Source organism: Colossoma macropomum, unplaced genomic scaffold, assembly GCF_904425465.1.
Source record: "Colossoma macropomum unplaced genomic scaffold, Colossoma_macropomum, whole genome shotgun sequence".
Taxonomy (NCBI): Eukaryota; Metazoa; Chordata; class Actinopteri; order Characiformes; family Serrasalmidae; genus Colossoma; species Colossoma macropomum.
In genome coordinates, this window is record NW_023494808.1 from 3,928,043 (window position 1) to 3,947,579 (window position 19,537).

Sequence of the window (19,537 nt, forward strand, 5' to 3'; positions counted from 1 at the left end):
TTGCTAGATTGGGGCTAATATAACACTGGAAATCCAATAAAGGTGCTTAAAGAAAACTTTAATTTTCTCTCTTCTTAAACAAGGTTTCTCTGGAAAGCTTAATATAAAAGCTCAGTTAAACTCACCCAGTGGCAGCAGTGCGTGGTGGAATTTAACATGGTCATAGTGGGGTCCCCCTGCTGCTCCAGAGTCAGCAGAAGCAGCAGCAGCCTGTACAGGTCTAGATGTGCTGTGTGTAACGGTGGTGTAGAGAACATCATCCTGAGAGTGAAGCATTCATAGGGAACAGTTTATATGTCTAATGTAAAGAGATTTGAATGCTCTTTTATGTGGTTTTCAAACAAGAAACGATGAAAACTGCCAGTGACTAGTGGACAGAATTGCTTTTTGTGGTCATTTGGGTTGAAGCCTTACTGGTTTTGTCTCGGTGTGATCAGTTCTAGCAGCTCTTTTATTCATCCTATGCAAACAGCAAAAAACAATGGATACATTCTAATTAGTCAAAATCATTTTAAGTCAAATAGATCATTTTGTTGCATTGCAGAAAGTGTTTTGCTATATTTTACTGACGCGCAGATGCAGGTTAAGATGATAATGAGGACAATGCTTCCTCCTCCCACTGCAATCCAGACTGCAGACAAACTCTGACCTACAGAAAAGATCAATTATAACAATTTCATCTGTCATTATTTGAAAAGTGGACAGTGAAATATAGTATTTCTCTTATTACTGACCACCTACTCTTAACAGTGACCATCACAGTTCCATTCAGAGCTCCATGTTCATTCTGAGCTTCACAGTAGTACAGTCCAGTGTGGTCAGCAGTGATGCTGTTGATGCTGTAACTGTGTACAGATCCTACAGGTGAGGTTCCACCTTCTTTAAACCAGGTGTAGATCTTCACAGGTGGGTTTCCATCACTGCTGCAGGTCAGAGTCACTGAACTGCCCTCCACTATTTCACCAGAAGGACTGATGGACACGGAGACGCTCTTTGGAGGATCTACAACAGAAGAAAAAATTAAAAAGAAATTTATTTTAGTGTTTACTGAGTTTCAGTTGAAGTTAACTCAATACCTCAACATTAACTTACATGTAACATTAATCTGCACAGCAGTGGATCTTCTCTCTCCATGTTCATTCCAACTCTGGCATGTGTATTCTCCACTGTCCTCAGATCTGATGTTGGGAATGCTGTAGATTTTTCCTTTTCCTACTGATGTTGATCCTTTAAACCAGGTGTAGATCTTCACAGGTGGGTTTGCATCACTGCTGCAGGTCAGAGTCACTGAACTGCCCTCCACTATTTCACCAAAGGGACTGATGGACACTGAGACACTCTTTGGAGGATCTAGAGATACATGTTATGATTTTTGTAAAGATCACAGTTTTCGGTAATTGCAGTTACAAATTGCTTTGGTTATCATTGGTATTACTAATGCTTTAGGTTAACTGAGAGATATTTATCAATTTCTCCTGTGCGTTGAGATACCAATCATTTAGAAATGCAGTGAAAACTCACATCTGACTATGAGGTTCTGAGCAGCAGAGTGGAGATGTTGATTTCCTCTTACAGCACAGCTATAACTGCCTGCATCCTCACTGCTGACTGTCTGCAGGTGGAGCTGGTTGTTCTTGATGGTTTTTGTGGTTAAAGGACATCCATTTTTGTACCAGATGAATGTTGGGTCAGTCAGACTGCAGGTGGTTTTACATGTCAGATTTGCTGTTTCTCCCTCTGTGACTTCTTCAGGAGTTTCCACATGGAGCTCTACGACAATAAGAGGACAATCAGATTAGGAGAGAAAAGCTATAAAAAGTGTCACCCTTATTTAATAAAGTTACGTGGAAACAAGCACAGATTTGATGGTCCTGAATGATGTTAGAACTAATCAGGGAACTGATTCAGGAAACCACTATACTATGATGAAACAAATTGTGAATTGGTGCAACAGAATATATTTTCACTGCTCCAGAGTCCAGTGTGCTTTACACTTGCATGCATGTAAGGCTTGCATGAAGCTGCTCGCCCATGGAAACCCTTGCCATGAAGATTCTGTGCTGATATTGATGCCAGAGGTTTAGACCTCAGTTATTCTTATTGGCAGTTATTGAGTCAGCAGAGCGTTGCTGACTTTTGTGCTCTATGTTCCTCAGCACTCAGCGACCTCCTCTTTAACTTTACATGGTCTGACACTTCATGGCTGAGTTTCTGTGGTTCCTAAACCCCCTTTTACATTTTAATAATCCCACTCACAGTTTAACATGGAATGTCTATGGGGGAAGATATTTCGTGAACTCACTTGTTGCAAAGGTGACAGTACCATGCTCAAATTCATAAAGCTCTTTAGAACAACCCATTCTTTCACTAATGTATGTAAAGGCAGGCTGCATGGCTAGGTGCTTGATTTTAAACACCTCTGGCAATGCGACTGAATGAAACACTTGAATTCTATGATTAAGAGGTGTTTGCCTGTACTTTTGTCCATATAGTGTGTAATTTGCATTAAGCACAGCCTAATTTGTGCATTTTCTTCTGCAGAGTAAGCTAATAACACAAAAGCAGGCTCATAAGACAACGGTTGTGCCCACTGGTGGAGTTGGTGGTTCAGCAGGAGGTGCAATGGCAGAATTACACTGAATTACCCTGTCAGAAAGAAAGATATTGCACAGGTACATTTTTGTTCATCAAGGTACAAACAATGTAAATGTTTACTCAAATGTACAAGAACAGTCTTAAGGTTCAACGGTGTTTCTTATTATTATAATTATTATTATTGTTGTTTTGTTGTTTTGTTGTTGTTGTTGTTTTGTTGTTGTTGTGGTTTCACAGGAGAAACATGATTATTCATACATTTTCATAAGCTAATCATTGTAAAGATAATCCTAAAATATAAAGCCTGGTGGTACAGCAGAGTGTGTGGAGTCAATACAACTTCGTCATTTAGCACCTTTTTCAGAGAGTGTACTGGTAAGAATATAAATAGCTTCATAATGTTAAAATTACAATGTTAGAAAAGAATGCTTTGTGCATTCATATTCACTCAAAGGAGAAATCTAATAGAATTTAATAGATACAGCATCAAATCATTATATATTAACCAACAAATATGATAAATCACAAATCTATATATCAACAAATCAATGATTGATGACTAATACATATACCTCATTAACATTTCACTAATTGTCTAAGCTAATTCATAGGTTACTAAACTTACAAAAATTATTTCAATATTATGGGTACTGAATCATAACTTCTACTGAACTACTATGGTTAAAAAACAATGTATAGTATGTTCCGGTAAACAAAGCAATTTCTCCATGGACCAATATATATGAACAAAGTATAGAGGAATTATTTACTGAATATCATCTCACTGATTTCTGTAACCTAAGGATAGCTCAGCCATTTTGCGCTGAAGTCACTATAGATATTTAGTAACAAAGCTCTAGTATGTAACAAGGAATTTAAGGAGTTTTCCATGATTTGACATGGAAAGGATCAAAAAGAAAATGATCAAGGTATAGCAAAGCAAATGATCCCAAGACCATCACACTACCACCACACCATGTTTGACTGTTGGAATGATGTTGTTATGGTGGAATGTGATGTTAGCTTTATGCCAGATGTAGCAGGACCCTGATCAGGTGTAAGAACAGATAAAATGATGTAGGAGTGAATCAGAACAGAAGCTGAACATCATTAGAGCAGATTAATAAAATCAGTGATGAAAAACAACATGAATATTCTAGAGCAGTCATGAATAAGAAACATTACTCTGAAACCAGAGCTGTGTCTTATAGCTGGACAATGGGATGATTAACTCACCTGTAACTCTGAGCTGAACTCCAGGTGCACCCACCCATTTTTCTTTTTCTACATTTGTTATGATTCTGAAAGCAAACTCCTGTTCATCCTTCTTCACTACGTCACTCAGTTTGAGGAGAAGTGTTTCTGCCCATCAGTTAAATACTCAACTCTGCCTGAATAATCTGGGTCTTTAATCAGATCAGTCGGTTCCACACCCTTAACTGTGTGTATGCCCCAAAAAGTCTCATTCACTGTAAGATTTTCTGGGTGAGTATAAGTTCCATTCATAAACACTGTGGATCCATTTAAAGCACATATTTCCTGCTGGTTGTAATTCACACTCCACTCTGTTCCAAAAGCTCCTGAAACATATGATGCATGAAAGAGCTGATTACAGAGTCTGGAGCCCATAAGACAGTCAGAGTTACTGTAGCTTACAGCTTCACTTCTCTCCTCTCTAACTCCAGCAGCTCCTCTACAACACTGAGCTGATTCTGAGAGAAACCACAAACCACAACAAACACTGACTCACCAACAATCATGAGCAGGAAGATCAGAGGAAGAGGAGGAGCCATTCTCAGTGACCTCATCACAGCAGCCTGGAGGATATTTTTAATTAATGACATTATTAAACGAAACGTGTCCTGATTGCCATTTCCTTTTATGTAGAGATTAAATACATTTAATGCTGACAACAACAGATGTTTTATTTATCTGACTAAAAGACAAATAAGTAAGTAAGTACACACCAAGTATGTACTTTCTTAGAATGGTAATGGTAAAAATGTTATTACAAGTAATAAATACTTTGTGCATACTTTGCAAGTTATTCTGATAAATATGAGGTATATCTCAGCTATTAATGCTATGAAGGTCCATGGTAATGGCAAATACTACCAAACGGCTTTAGTCAATACATGTCTATGTGATAGAGAATGGTAGATTACAGGTACAGGTGACAATGGAGTAAATTTTGCAGGGTACATACAACTGAGTACTCAGTAAGTACTTTTTTTATTTTATCTTTTTCCAGTAGACTAATTCATTCCATATTAAGATTGTTTACTGCTATGTTTACTGGTAAGTTCTCTATAATATGATTTAAATAGGACTATAAAATTAAGTGTGCATTTGTACACTATTATTTACACGGCAACTATTTGTTTTCTTGTATTTGTGGTATCCAGAGCATACCCATATAGTGTTAATAACCATACAAAACGTTGATAATCATATATTGTGTTAATAGCTATATACAAAGTTCATAACCATGCAAAATGTTCATAACCATACATGATTCATAACCATGCAAAATGTTCTTAACCATACAGAACATTCATAACCAGATGCAACATTCATAACTACACATAATGGTTATAACCATATGCAATGTTCATATCCATACATGATGTTAATAACCATAGTGTTCATAACTATAGTGTTCATAGTTATACACAATGCTTATAACCCTGCACAATGTTCATAACCATTTTGCAGTGTTCCTGACTATGCACAATGTTCATAACCATACATGATGTTCATAAGTATATGCAATGTTCATAACCATACAAAATGTTCATAACCATACACAGTGTTCATAACTATTCAGAACATTCATAACCATACGTAGTATTCATAACCATGCATAATTGTCATAACCATAGTGTTCCTAACCATTTCACAGTGTTCATGACTATGCACCATAACCATACATAATGTTAATGACCATATGCAATGTTCAGAACTATGCACATTGTTTATAACCATACATAATGTTCATAACCATATGCAATGTTCAGACCTATGCACATTGTTTATAACCATACATAATGTTCATAACCATATGCAATGTTCAGACCTATGCACATTGTTTATAACCATACATAATGTTCATAAACCATACAGTGTTCACGACTATGCATAGTGTTCATAACCATACATCATGTCACGACTATGCCACTCTCAATTAAGGGATGAGAGCAACCTCTGAGTTAAAAATTATATAAAGAATGGACTGTTAAACACTAACACTATGTATTGTTTTCCCGTGAGGTATGTTCAAATAAATGAACATCAGATGTCTGATGTACAATAAAATAGCAACATTTTATTAGACTATTAAAAAAAAAAAAACACTAAACAAACAAATAAAAGCTTAACACCAATCAGGTTCCATCATTAAGTCTTAAACATACTTATGTGGCTAGTACAACCTTCAATGATTCCCAAGCATTTAAGGATTATTCACTGGGTTTAAAGCAAAGCACTCTACCTCAAGCAAGCAGTAAATAAACCACAACAAAATAAATAAACACAAATCCTCAATTCCAATGTAAGACACACTCAATATACCAATGGGTTTTAACCGTATCAACAGTGGAAATGGTAGGTTGCAATGTGGAAGAATTTTATAATTCCAATTTAAAAGACAAAGTAAAAACATTACAAAGCCATTATTTAAATACCAACAGTAATAGCAGGCCCAAAATAAACAAAACAAAGGTATTTACAACATATCAAAACACAAATTACAACACTATAAAGCAATTGGTCAGGCAGAATAAAACAAAGCAAAAAAAGCAAACACAAACAGTGGCTAATGCTTAGCTATGTACACGCTCCTATTAAAAAAGAGAAAGAAAGAACTATTAGAACATCCATTCAGGCTTCCAACTTAGGCAACTGCCTCTGACACTACAGTACAGTACAGTAGAGCTCATACCTGTGTGCCCCTATATTGGCAGCAGCTATTTACCACCTGGATATCCTCCCAGCATCCCAGGAGCACAATGAACCATCATGGAGATTTTAAAATGAACATCACATCACAGAAATAAATAAAATAACTTGCCAAATAGAAATAAACTAAAGAAACCATCCCTTAACATACTCCAATAAAATCTGCAGTAGCACTGGTCACATAAAACCTATTATGGGCACCCAGAAGCTACAATTTATAGCTTATAAAATATAATCTTTATTTTAAATAAAGTAAGCTAAAATTAACATCACCTAAATGTACTAAAACAGCTTACTTATTAAACTCTGGCTGGAGTCACCTGAGAACAGGTTTCAGGTATTTACACTGGGAACAGCACTGGTCGTCAGAGGCCTTTACTGGCCTCCCACTCGCTCTAGTTAGCAAAATAGCATGACACATCTCATGATACTAAAAATAAACTAGACAAGTAACAGTGCTACAATCATACAAGTACATACTGTGTACAGTGCTTACTTACCAAACTCAAGCTTCAACCACCTTGATGGCAGAAGGCAACTGCAACCTTTAAGACAGGATATGTTCCTTTTCCTGCAGGCACACCAGTCTTACAGAACAGGGGAACTAAAACAAATGTAGCACCCAGTTTTAGCTTGAGGAGGATTCATAAACCTGTCCTCTCCAGCAAACCAATTTAGTTTAAAACAAGGACACCCAACTCACCAAGTTTTCCCACACACAAGCCACAAGCTACGAACCCAAGTGAGCCACAGGTGAGCTTAATAAAGAAGCAGTGAAATGGCCTTAGGTTGTAAGAGCTACCATGCCGCTGGGTCCTAATGTCCTCAGTTACCTGTAGTGCTGCCGGGTCTTACTGCCATTGTATTTGCTATGGCTGTTGGGTCCCCATAGTGCCCCATAATTTATACTCTCCTAGTCCTCTTAGCTCCTACCCGTTACATCTGCACATTGTTTATAGCCATAAATAATGTTCATAACTATGTGCAATGCAAATAACTATACACAATTTCATAGCCATACAGTGTTCATAACCATACAGTGTTCATAGCCACACACAATGTTCATAACCCTGCACAATGTTCATAACCATACACAGTGTACATAACCATTTCACAGTGTTCCTGAATATGCACAATGTTCATAGCCATACATGATGTTTATAACCCTGCACAATGTTCATAACCATACACAGTGTACATAACCATTTCAGTGTACTATGGACTATGGACAGTGTACAGTGGACTATGCACAATGTTTAGCACCATACGCAACGTGCATAACTATGCACACTGTTTATAACTATACAAAATGTTTATAGCTACACGCAGTTTAAATAACCATAGACAATCTTCATTACCATACATAATGTATACACAGAAAACTGAATTAAATCCAAAAAGCAGACAGTAGAGTTCAGCAATGTTTCAAACACAGAGTTCAGAACAGAGTCTAATGAGCGATTGTGCACAGAAATACAGCTCCCATCTGTCTCACAGCGGAGTGGTAGATACTCTATCATTTTTACACAATTGTCACCTGTAATCTAATCTCTATCACATAGACACCGCATGCACTCCCTGAACAAGTTTGGTAGTACTTGTCATAACTATGTAATAATGTAGCTGGTAGCATGTCTGGTTAATTTCTGCACATGCTAACAATAAAAGAACATGCAGTTACTGTGTAAATACTATGTACACTCATATTTTCTAAGCCAGTTCTCTTTCTGAGTCCTGGGTGGTGCTGGAATCCATCCCAGCAGTCATTGGGCAGAAATCAGGATGCACCCTGGACAGTTCGCCAGTCCATTGCAGGGCAGACACCCAGACACACACATAACTTAGCATGTCACTGCTTAATCAGTAAAAGCTAAAATATGTCTGATATTTCTCAAAATATTTCTAGTATCATTTACTCTGTACTTACATACTGAACCTGCACCAAATAATGATTGTAAGGACTACATGTTTAAAATTGAACTTAAAGTACTACATATTCATAAGAGTAAGTACTACCTATTTACTATTGAATTCAGAGTAAGGACTACATATTTACCATTAATTCAGAGTAAGTACTACATATTTACCATTAAATTCAGAATGAGTACTACATATTTACCATTACATTCAGAGTAAGTACTCTATATTTACCATGGAATTCAGAGTAAATACTATATATTTACCATGAAATTCATAGTAAGTATTATATATTTACCATGCATTTCAGAGTAAGTACTGAATATTTACTATTGAATTCAGAGTAAGTACTATATATTTACCATGAAATTCAAAGTACTACATATTTACTATTGAATTCATAGTAAGGACTACATATTACCATTAAATTCAGAATAAGTACCACATACTTGCCATTAAATTCAGAGTAAATACTGTATATTTACTACTCAATTCACAGTAAGTACTATGTAAGTACCACTGAATTCAGAGTACTACACATTTACCATTAGATTATGAGTAAGTTCAGTTATACATAACTGATACTTTTCATATTTGCTACAAAGTATGTACAATGTACCAGACAATTACTTGTAAGTACTTCACATGTACCTAATAAATAGTAGTGACTTATTTTTCTGTAAAATAAAGTGCTACTAAGGTGTGTATTAGGGAACATAGATCAACTTCTTCATTTTCATATTCTTCCCACCACAGTGCAGACTTAAGGAATCACTCTGTTCTTCATGCCATAGCATATAGTGACACAATTTATATTGTTTTTACAATGTATTTGTTTATTGTTTTCATATTGTGTGCACATATATGTGTTCACACTTGTGACTTCACCAGGAAAGTTAAACTCACAAGTTCTTTGAAATGAGAAACAGTGGCAGTAGAAACAATTTCCAGCAATCCAATACAATCACAAATACTGAACTTTATGTGGATATTAGGAACCTTTTTTTCTGATAATTAATAATATTGTGAACTACAGAAAACATCTTACCGTTCTGTAATGAGGTTCACCTCCAACGTCCAAAAGACAAATGGTGAGAAGAGAGACAGCACTGAGATGTGAAACTAGACGTGGTTAATACGTCTAAGTATACGCTGCTGTGCTCAGGTGAAACATAGAGTCATTAATATGCTCTTTCCTCTTATAAGATTCAGGTGTCATTCTTAGCTGCACCATGAGAAGTGCTTCACTTTAAAGTTCTGCAAAGAGTGAATTATCTAATTGTGAAACTATGATGTCGTTAAGTTTCACATGTATAATAACAGAGGACCTCATTCATCAATATCTTCCTACGTTTGTTGTTAAATGTCTTCTTGAGAAAGGTCCTAAGAAAAAGTCTGTCGGATTCATGATGTGCTCTTAAACTGCAAATCTTTTCACAACGTTGTGCTCTGAATGTGTGTAGATTCTGTTCTTACCCAAGAATAAATCTCAAATAAAAAACATTGATAAATGTCAGAATCTTTGTAAAAACTATACACACTGTGTGATAATCTGAATAAGTGTCTCTCTCACTTTCCTGTACTGTAGTAAGTGCACATTTGCACTCTATTGCAATATCAAAATGTTATAAGCCTGCTGACATTTAAATATATACTTATATTTGCTGCTCAACACACAGTGAGACAGTGGCCATGTGGAGCGGTGAGCTCAGAGTGCCACACGAACCGCCGTGGCAGCGCGAGAGAGTCTGGAAATGTGTAAATATTTGTTGTTATGGAAGTTAAGAAGTGCAGCAGTGTTGTTTGTGCCATATTGTGTCATTCTGTGCTGGGCGGTGGGGAAGTTAGTTGGGTCTGTGTCTCCACCATGGACCAGAGTTGTGTGGCTATTGGTGACCGGCCTGCTTACCGACTGTTTCAGTAGTGCTGAGTGGTGGGTTCACCTGCTACTATGCAAAAGAGCACTACTTTTAAGTACTATGTTTCCCACATCTTATTCTGCATGAGAAACTATTAAAATATTCTGAACTAAACAAAACATCTGACCGTTCTGTAAAGAGGCTCATCTCCAACCCCCACATTATAAATAGCGAAAACAGAGACGGCACTGAGATGTGAAACTAGACATGGTTAACACGTCTAATTATAAGTGGCTTCACTCAGGTGAAATACACAGAGTTATTAATATGCTCTTTCCTCTTAGAGGATGCATGTGACATTCTTAGCTGCAGCAAGAGACATGATTCATCTTAAGGTCATGCAAAGAGTGAATTAACTATGATATCTTTCTTTCCAATATTATAGGTCCTTATTCACCAATACCTTCCTAGGTTTTTTCTTAAATTTGTTCTTGAGAAAGGTTCTAAGAAAAAGTCTGTCTGATTCATGATGTGTTCTTAAATTGCAGATTCTTTCACACCTCTGTGCCCTTGAGTCTGTATAGATTCTGTTTTTACATAAGAATAACCCTTCCACCCCCCCACAAAAAAAAAGTCAGGATCTTTGTGAAAACTATATATACCATGTCATAATCTTTCTGAATAAGTGTCTCTCCTATTTTCCTCTACTGTAGTATGTGCACATATGCACTCTAACTATTGCAATATACATGTTTTACAAATATGTTTGCATTTAAATGTATATTTACACCGATCAGGCATAACATTATGATCTCCTTGTTTCTACGCTCATTGTCCATTTTATCAGCTCCACTTACTATATAGGAGCACTTCGTAGTTCTACAATTACAGACTGTAGTCCATCTGTTTCTCTGCATACTTTGTTAGCCCCCTTTTGCCCTGTTCTTCAGTGGTCAGGACCCCCATGGACCCTCACAGAGCAGGTACTATTTGGGTGGTGGATCATTCTCAGCACTGCAGTAACACTGACGTGGTGGTGGTGTGTTAGTGTGTGTTGTGCTGGTCTGAGTGGATCAGACACAGCAGTGCTGCTGGAGTTACGCCTGATCGGTGTATATTTGTTGCTCATTTCTTTTAGCTGTGCATGTGGTACATTTGTACTTCAGTATCTGATTGTATCTGTATTTATCACCCTTTGCAGATTGTTCTATGCTGTCTATTTTATGTTTTTTGGTACTTGTTGAATAAAGATTTTAATTCTAATTCTAATTCTAATTCTAGGTGTGGACTTTAGACAGCAGCACTTCCTAATAATCACTGCAGCCTGATGTACTTTCACTTTTCAAACCTGGAAATATGGCAGATAAAGCTGTTCAGAACTTCCACTGTGCTTGACATTGTAGCATCCTGCTCCTGGCTTGTGTGGCCGTTCATGTCCAGGAGGTGTGGTCATGTATAGTGGCAAGCACAGTGTGCCATGACCGCTGCCATGGCAGCGTGACAGACTTGAAATGTATAAATAGTTGTTAGGAGGTGCAGCAGTGTTGTTTGTGCCATTGTTTTCTGCCTGCTTACTGGCCATTTTAGTTGTGCTGAGTGGTGGGTTTCCCCTGCTTACTACGTGAATGAAAGAGCAGTTTGAAGTGTTTCTTTTTTCTTCTAGAGTGATGCCACAGTGGTATCCCCTAGTGGACTGGAGGGGAATAGAAATCCTAGCAGTGAAATGGCAGAGAAGACTTAGCCCTGCCAAGAAATGCTAGAAAGAGGAGAAGCGGGACAAAGATGGGCAGCGGAGGACAGTAGCCTAGACATGTCAAGGCTTGACAGTGGAGCCCAGCTGAAGAACAGCCACGAGAACCTTCCTTGTGACTGGAAGGTTGCCGGTTCTATCCCCTGAGCTGCCAGGACATGACTGAAGTGCCCTTGAGCAAGGCACCTAACCCCCAACTGCTCCCTGGGTGCTGTGGATAGGGATGCCCACCACTCTGGGCAAGTGTGCTCACTGCCCCTAGTATGTGTTCATTCACTAGTGTGTATGTGGGTGTTTCACTGCATGGATAGGTTAAAGGTGGAGGTAAATTTACCCATTGTTATTACCAACTAACTTAACCTGCCGGCAAGGATGCCTGGACGAAGCAAAACTATCACAGCATGGCCAGAGGCTGGAGATGGCGTGTGAAGGCCTGATAATGGGTCCGGCGATAACACTTGTTTGCAATGCCGTTATGCCTTGACTGGAGGCTGGAGACTGGAGACAGCGCGGTGAGGCACAAGAGCAGCCTGGTTGGTCAAGGCTAAATGTTGGAGCTCCAACATAGTGTTGTTTGTGTTGTATTGTGTCATTCTGTGCTGGGCTGTGGGGAAGTTAGATGGGTCTGTGTATCCACCATGGACTAGAGTTGCGTGGCTATTGGTGACTTGCCTGTTTACCAGGCATTTAGAAAGCACTGAGCAATGGATTTCTGCTGTTGTGTGAATAAAAGGACATTAGTTTTAAGTGCTGCTTCCCGCGTCTTCTTCTACACCGATGACACAATATGTTTTAAATCACATGTATCTGATGTTGCTGTTTCACCTGCTGTCTGTGCTGTTCTGACACTAAGTGATAGCAGGGTTTGATCATCACTGGTGTGACTGTCTCTGTCTGCAGTTTGTGAACTGACATGAAGAGGGTGCTGTTCTGCTGGGTGAAACTGGGGATTTTCATTGTGTGAATTTATTACACTAATGAATTTAAGCAAAGAAAAAAAAAAGAAATCTTCAGTATTTATCATTTCTTTAACCAGATTTAGATGTGATTTCCCTTTTATAATGCTGAAAGAAGCACTTATAACTTTGATCATTTTTTATTCTTTACAGATTTTTATTGTATAGATTTAAGTGATGTGTCATTTAATATTTTATTTTCTGGTTTGATATTAAAGAGCTCCATCCAGTGTGTGAATGTGGTGGGGAACACAATGCTGCCTCTTGCCACATACTGTTACATTGCTGTTACATTCATGTCAGAATGTTTTGACATCTTTGCAATTCATGCACTTCCAAGATGAAAAGTGTAAGCAGCTTCTCATATTGATTTATGTTCACACTTAAAGTTGTTCACATTTTTCTATTCACATCCACCGTCTTTCACCATTGGTAATCCAGACATTGTTTTTGGGTAGTGATATTACAGCATAATTACTATTAATTCATTACATAAAAGTTACTTTTAAAGACTTGTATAGAATGGTTTAAGATTTGGTTAGCTTACCATGCTACATAATACAGCTAGTGAAATGTTAAGACGACTTGTTATTTCTTGTAGGATTAACCACTCATATAATGTAGTTTATTATACACTTGTTACAATTAAAACTATCATATTGGAAAAGTAGCTGTTCATACAAATGTAATTAATCTGTTTATGCAGAATTGCCCTCTAGCGACATCTTCTTACAAAACATACATTAATTTCCACTGCAACCATAACATAATATTTTCATGCTCTTAGCGACCACACAGTGTAAAGTTTTCACACAGAGATGTACTTGAATTCAAAGCTAAAGATGTCCTTTCTTAGATTCTGTGGCTTTTATTGACCCATGAACAACTGTTTTCTTTCAGTGACTCTCTTTTGTACCTATTGCATGAGCACTGGATCACGATGGTGTCCAATTGTGTCCTATCAAATCACTTCACAGTATTTATCCATGGTCCCAGAAATAATTGACACATATTGAAAGAAATTACAAATAATAATAAATAATAAAATAAAAAGTAGATAGGTCGCTTGCCTTGATTGGTCACCTACTGAATTGGAGAGGGGAATGCGTGAATCAATCACCCCTGAATGTGCTCTGGCCACACAATGTGACAGAGGGCATCGCATTGCAAAACACACGCTTGTGACTCTGTTTGTTGTGGTTGATTTAAACATTTAAGTATTTTTTTTGGAATACTTTTGGACATCATGGCAAAGAGGTGGTTTACTTTGGCTGAGGTTCACGAGGAGTTGTTTAGAACGATGAGCTGGAAGCTTTGAGTGATGGTTCAATGGCTGCCAGCATGAATGCCATGCTCAACATGTAAGTTGTTTACATACATAGAAATGTTTATGTATGAGATAATGCATAGTAATATTAATTTATAATATATTTACCCCACAATAATCGTTTAGCCTATTAGCAATGAATCTAATTTGGTTTAGCAAGTTGTCAAATGCCACTTACCATGCATGTAAAATATAGCATGCCTAGATAGCATATCTATTTATTATACATTTAGCATGACATGTTTAGTCTTATTTAGCATGATGATTTGTAATTTGTATTTATTTTCAAATCAGAATCAGAACCACTTTATTTTGCCAAATATGTTACATATATGATAAATTAGTCTTGTTGAGTGCACACATGTATGAAATGTAATGCTGGTTATGCTGCAAAATGTTAGATGCATGATAGATGGTGTGACCCCTCGGAGGAGGACAAGCAGCCTCCTCCACTGTAGTTTTGCCCCAGGAGGACCCCAGGAGTTAAGCTGGATTTTCAGACAACAGCCCCTCTATTATCTTCCAGCTGTTCTTCAGTAAAGAGGTGATCCGAACCCTGTGCAGCAAAACTAACAAATATGCAGCACAGAGAAACGCAGAGGGCACAAAGAGGCAGTTGATGGATGTAAATCCTGGTGAAATGCTTAGTTTTCTCAGTGTAATCATCAGTCTTGGACTGGTGAAACCTTCAGCTGCCCGGGACCTGTGGAGGAAGGACCACTTGCACAGCCTCCTATTTCCTGCTTCTGTGATGGCCAGGTACCAATATGAAGCCATGAGTGCATACCTGCACATGAGGGACCCATAAATGACTTTATTGGCTATGAGGGGAAGGCAAGGGAACCATCAGGAAATGGCCTAAGCTTCAAATCTGCTCCATGTGCCCTCTCTGGGCTCATGGCACATGGTGTATGTTGACAACTTTTACACCAGCTTGCTGCTCTTCTGTCACCTGTATGGAATTGGATTTTGGGGCCATCAGTGAGACCAGGATAGGCTTTCGAAAAACAACAGTCAATGCCCTGCCAAGAAAAGTGAACCGTGGTGACGTGATGGATCAGAGATGGCCCATTGCTGTTTGTAAAGTGGAGACACACAAGAGATGTCACAATGTGCTCTGCTGTCCACAAAGCTTATAGCAGGCCATCTGTGCAAAGTCTGGTCAGAAGACAAAATGGCACCTGGCCTGTCCAACAGATCGCCATGCCAGAGCCAGTGAGGGAGTACATGGGGGGAGTTGACTTGTCTGATGCTCTCATAAAGTAGTTTTCTGTGATGTAAAAGGTTTTGGTATATGAAGCTGTTTCTCCACTTTATTGATATTGCAATGGTGAACAGCTTCATCATCCTCAAGATGATGGCACTGGCAAAGCAGCAGAAGCCCCTCACCCAGAAGCACTTCAGGGAGCTGTTGTGCATGGAGCTTGTTGATGTTGGGCAGCCACAGGTATCCACACTAACAGAAGTTACCAGTGAAGCATCCTCTGCATCTTCGCTTCAATGTCCTGTAGGGGGAGCTCTAACACTCTTTAATGATCTACAGACTCATATGTAGAGAGAGAAGCAGAGATAAACAAACACAGAGAGGGAATTTAACCTTCAATCTTCTGCCCCTGTTCACTGACCTGCAGTTTAAACTCTCATTATTCAATAAGGTCGTCCAGACTTCAGTTCCAGTGACGCATCTTAGTGCAGAACTGCTGACTGAAATGAGGCTCTGATAAAAGATCTGGTATAATATTGTTTAGCTTGAAACAAAATCACTGAGCTGCTCTATAATAACCACCTTTACCCACTAGATCAGAAACAGAAACTGACCTCAGATCATCTTCTACTCAGAATCAACATTTAGGAGGAAGTGGTTGACTGGTTGCTGCACTCTAGAGGTGGAGATTTGTAATGACAGAAAATAAAGATCACATCTATAGAAATCTTAGAGGTGTGGAGGTGGGCAGTGATGGGGAGGCAGAGCAGTGAGCTCCCTCTTTCTCTCTCAGCTCAGCTGCTCATGCTTCCCTTAAAGAGATACTGATGCTGGGGGTGGGGGGCTTTGGCAGAGTGGGTAATTTTAAAAGAAGCAGACAAGAAAGAGAAGAAAAGCAGAGGGAGGGACAACCAGCAGCTGAAAAAAGGACTGCAAAGTTGGTGGGTAAGAAAAGCACTGAAAATCTAGTTAGAACCCACTGAAAAGTGTCCAGTATGTGCATTTATGGTTTTTGTTTTGTGTTTTGTGTGAAAACTAAAGGAAAATGCTTGCTGTAACTGTCCTGCCGGCCTCTAGCATCCTTCTTCCCCGCACTGGTCTCAGTGTAACACGATGAACTGCTGTCAACGGTTAATAATGAATTCAGACATTGTAAACTGATTAAATTAATCTGATATTGTTTACAAAATGGAAATCAATGAACTGCTACAAATGAGAGTTTCATTAATAAAGAAGACTTTATTCACAGAAATCGATCAAACATTCAAATCCCATGAAGTCAGACTTCCAATAAACACAAAGTCTGAGTTCATATCTAGAAATTTTCCAAAAAAAAAAGCCCCAGAGAAATATATTTGTCAAAAAAGTATCTAATAAAGAATAATAATGAATAGATTACTAGATAAAATATTGCTTACTGCATATGTTTAAGACACACAGATGAAATATAAAATGATAAATTGGAGAAAAATAAAGATTTGGTTCTCAAATACATCTAATCAAATTAATTATGTTTACTCAAAGTAAAAAAGACAAAAGTAAAAAAAAAATGAAATATTACACTGTAAAACTTAAATCTTCACTACTGACTGTTCATTTTCATGCACAGTAACAACAAAGAAATACTCAACACTTGAAGAATCCATCAATGCCAATGCGCTCTCTCCCTCTCTCTCTCTCGCTCTCTCCCTCCCCCCCATCTCTCCCTCTCTCTCTCTGTATAGCAGTTCTCAGCAGATCTAATCTTTTCTTACTGTGCTGTAAATCACTGAGGGATCTTCCACATTATGAGTTGGTGACCTACAAACAAAGAATGTGAAACTTTAACCTTTAATGTCAAAAAAACAGAACTTAAAAATAAGTTTATCAGAACAAACCACAACTTCACTCTTTCCCATCTTTAATAAACATGTTCACCACTACACTACATTTATTTAACAACACAAACACAGTTTTTATCCAGCAGAAACAGTCCAGAGACCTTTTTCTGATACAGCAGCTGCACCTAAAACAAAAGTCTGCCTCTGAAATTTCACTGAAAATCCAAATGCTTTTTCTAACACTGTTAAACTGGTCACAGTGCTGAGTTCAGCTCTGCTGATATTAAACAATAACTAACATGAAATAAACATTTTCTGTTTGTGTTTAATGTATCAAGATCTTGTGCATCATTCTAGGTTTCTATCTTTATCGTCTTATCAAACCTCATCAAAAAATGAGCTGTAAAAAATAACAATAAGAACTGGCTGATAAAGGGAGTTAAGCATTTCTAGAGCACTTTATTTGTGTAATATGCATCATAGTATTGTGCTCAACCCTTTAACTGAGCACTGAGATAAACTGCCACCTTATTGTAAAGTGAAGTTTGTTTTAATTTAAATTTAGTCACATCTGATGAACAAAGCATTTGTTCAGTGTTTTCTCATGATTATCAAGGCTTCGCTAAAAGAAAAAAAAAAATCATCCATTTGTTGTAAATAAAGACTAAATATTTACAATACAATATTTTATCAATGATAAGATTAACAGATTCTTCTAAAAGAAGCCTCAAAACAAGGTAAATACAAACTTGTTATTGGTGAATGAAAGCCCCAAGCAAACTAAAGGCATGAGCACTGTCTAATTTGGCTAATGGTATATTGTGGGCACAAAATATGCATGTCTAAAGTTTGCCATATTAATTATATGTAAATGGCAACATGTATTTCACCAGCATTTCTGTTAAATTCTCTTTACTTTAGCTGATGTTGATCACCACACTCAGAGAGATTTTATCAAACAGTCCTGAATTATCCTACTTTCAGGTTTGAACAACGTAGCAAGTGAAAGTTAGACTGGTGCTTATGTAACATTGTAAAACCCCTACAGGTGCCTACATGAAATAGCACTTGTGTCTAAGCCTTAAATTCCTCTTTTCTTAAGCGTTTGTTCTCTGGGCAGCTTTATATAAAAAGGTCTGTGAAACTCACCCAGTGGCAGCAGTGTGGTGGTGGAATGTAACACTGGCATATTGGGGCTCCCTTTGCTGGTCAGTGCTGGTCACATCATCATTCTGAATCCTGACTGTAGCATACAGAACATCAGCAGCTCCAGAGTCAGCAGAAGCAGCAGCCTGTACAGGTCTGGATCTGCTGTGTGTAACGGTGGTGTAGAGGACATCATCCTGAGAGTGAAGCATTCATGGAGAACAGTTTAAATGTCTAATGTACTGAAAATGTGGCAGAAAAGACTATTATCTTACAAACACTTTCAATTAAAAAAAAAATTAGCAGGTGAGGAAACTGCTCTTGTGCAAGGAAAAACACCCCTGCAGAAGAAAACGCGCTCACGCATGAGGAAAATTAGCCCAAATTAGCCTGAATTGGAATTGACGACATACGCTTTCTTGAAGTGTTCCAAATTTAAATCCTCTTGGTTGTGGTTCTCAAATAATAAACAAATATAGCCTGCAAGTGGATCTGTCACCTACTGATGAACACAATATGTGGTCATTTGGATTGTGGTCACCGTATCTGTACTGAACTGAACTGCACTAATGCTGTGTCTTAATTCTGTAGTTTTCTTTCTAGGTATCAGCACTGGCTTTTGTTTCTAGCAGTTTCTGAGCTCAATAGTAGTTTAAAGTCAACTGTTACTGTACTTGTTGGAAACATTCTCTGAGTGGACAAGAGGGCACCTTTACTAATTATGACCAAGTTTACCTGTTTTGTCTCACTGTGATCAGTTCCAGCAGCTCTTTTCTTTATTCTGTGAAAACAGGACAAAATAGTTACTATATTCTAATTAGTCTAAGGGAAAAATAATTTGTATTTGTTAATGTATTGCTGCATAAACAAAGAAGTCATTTATTTACACTGAGAAAATATTTGCTAAAATTTATGGACCTGCAGATGCAGATTAAGACAGTAATAAGGAGAAAGGTTCCTCCTCCCACTGCAATCCAAACTGCAGAAAAACCCTGACCTGCAGCAG

At 37.9% G+C, this 19,537-nt stretch overlaps 1 protein-coding gene and 1 long non-coding RNA gene across 2 annotated transcripts; both read right to left on the minus strand.

Annotated features, from left to right (window-relative positions):
- Positions 1–451: 451 nt before the first annotated feature.
- Positions 452–1,426, minus strand: LOC118797742 (B-cell receptor CD22-like). The gene is made up of 5 exons (XM_036557007.1): positions 1,415–1,426; positions 1,093–1,246; positions 742–1,002; positions 567–649; positions 452–460 (listed from the first exon to the last, which is right to left on the minus strand). Exons 1-5 carry the CDS (start codon positions 1,424–1,426, stop codon positions 452–454), a joined length of 519 nt encoding a protein of 172 aa, XP_036412900.1.
- A 17,212-nt stretch (positions 1,427–18,638) lies between these two features.
- Positions 18,639–19,528, minus strand: LOC118798419. The gene is made up of 3 exons (XR_005006008.1): positions 19,450–19,528; positions 19,267–19,312; positions 18,639–18,728 (listed from the first exon to the last, which is right to left on the minus strand). It is a non-coding gene; the product is annotated as an uncharacterized LOC118798419 (long non-coding RNA).
- Between the last annotated feature and the right edge of the window lie 9 nt (positions 19,529–19,537).

Bases quoted from the DNA above. Each gene is read 5' to 3' on its own strand.
- LOC118797742 (XM_036557007.1), bottom strand. The intron at 1,003-1,092 runs GTAAGTTAATGT...CTTCTGTTGTAG, and splicing joins TGTGCAGATTAATGTTACAT to ATCCTCCAAAGAGCGTCTCC. The intron at 650-741 runs GTAGGTGGTCAG...TCTTTTCTGTAG, and splicing joins TGTGATGGTCACTGTTAAGA to GTCAGAGTTTGTCTGCAGTC.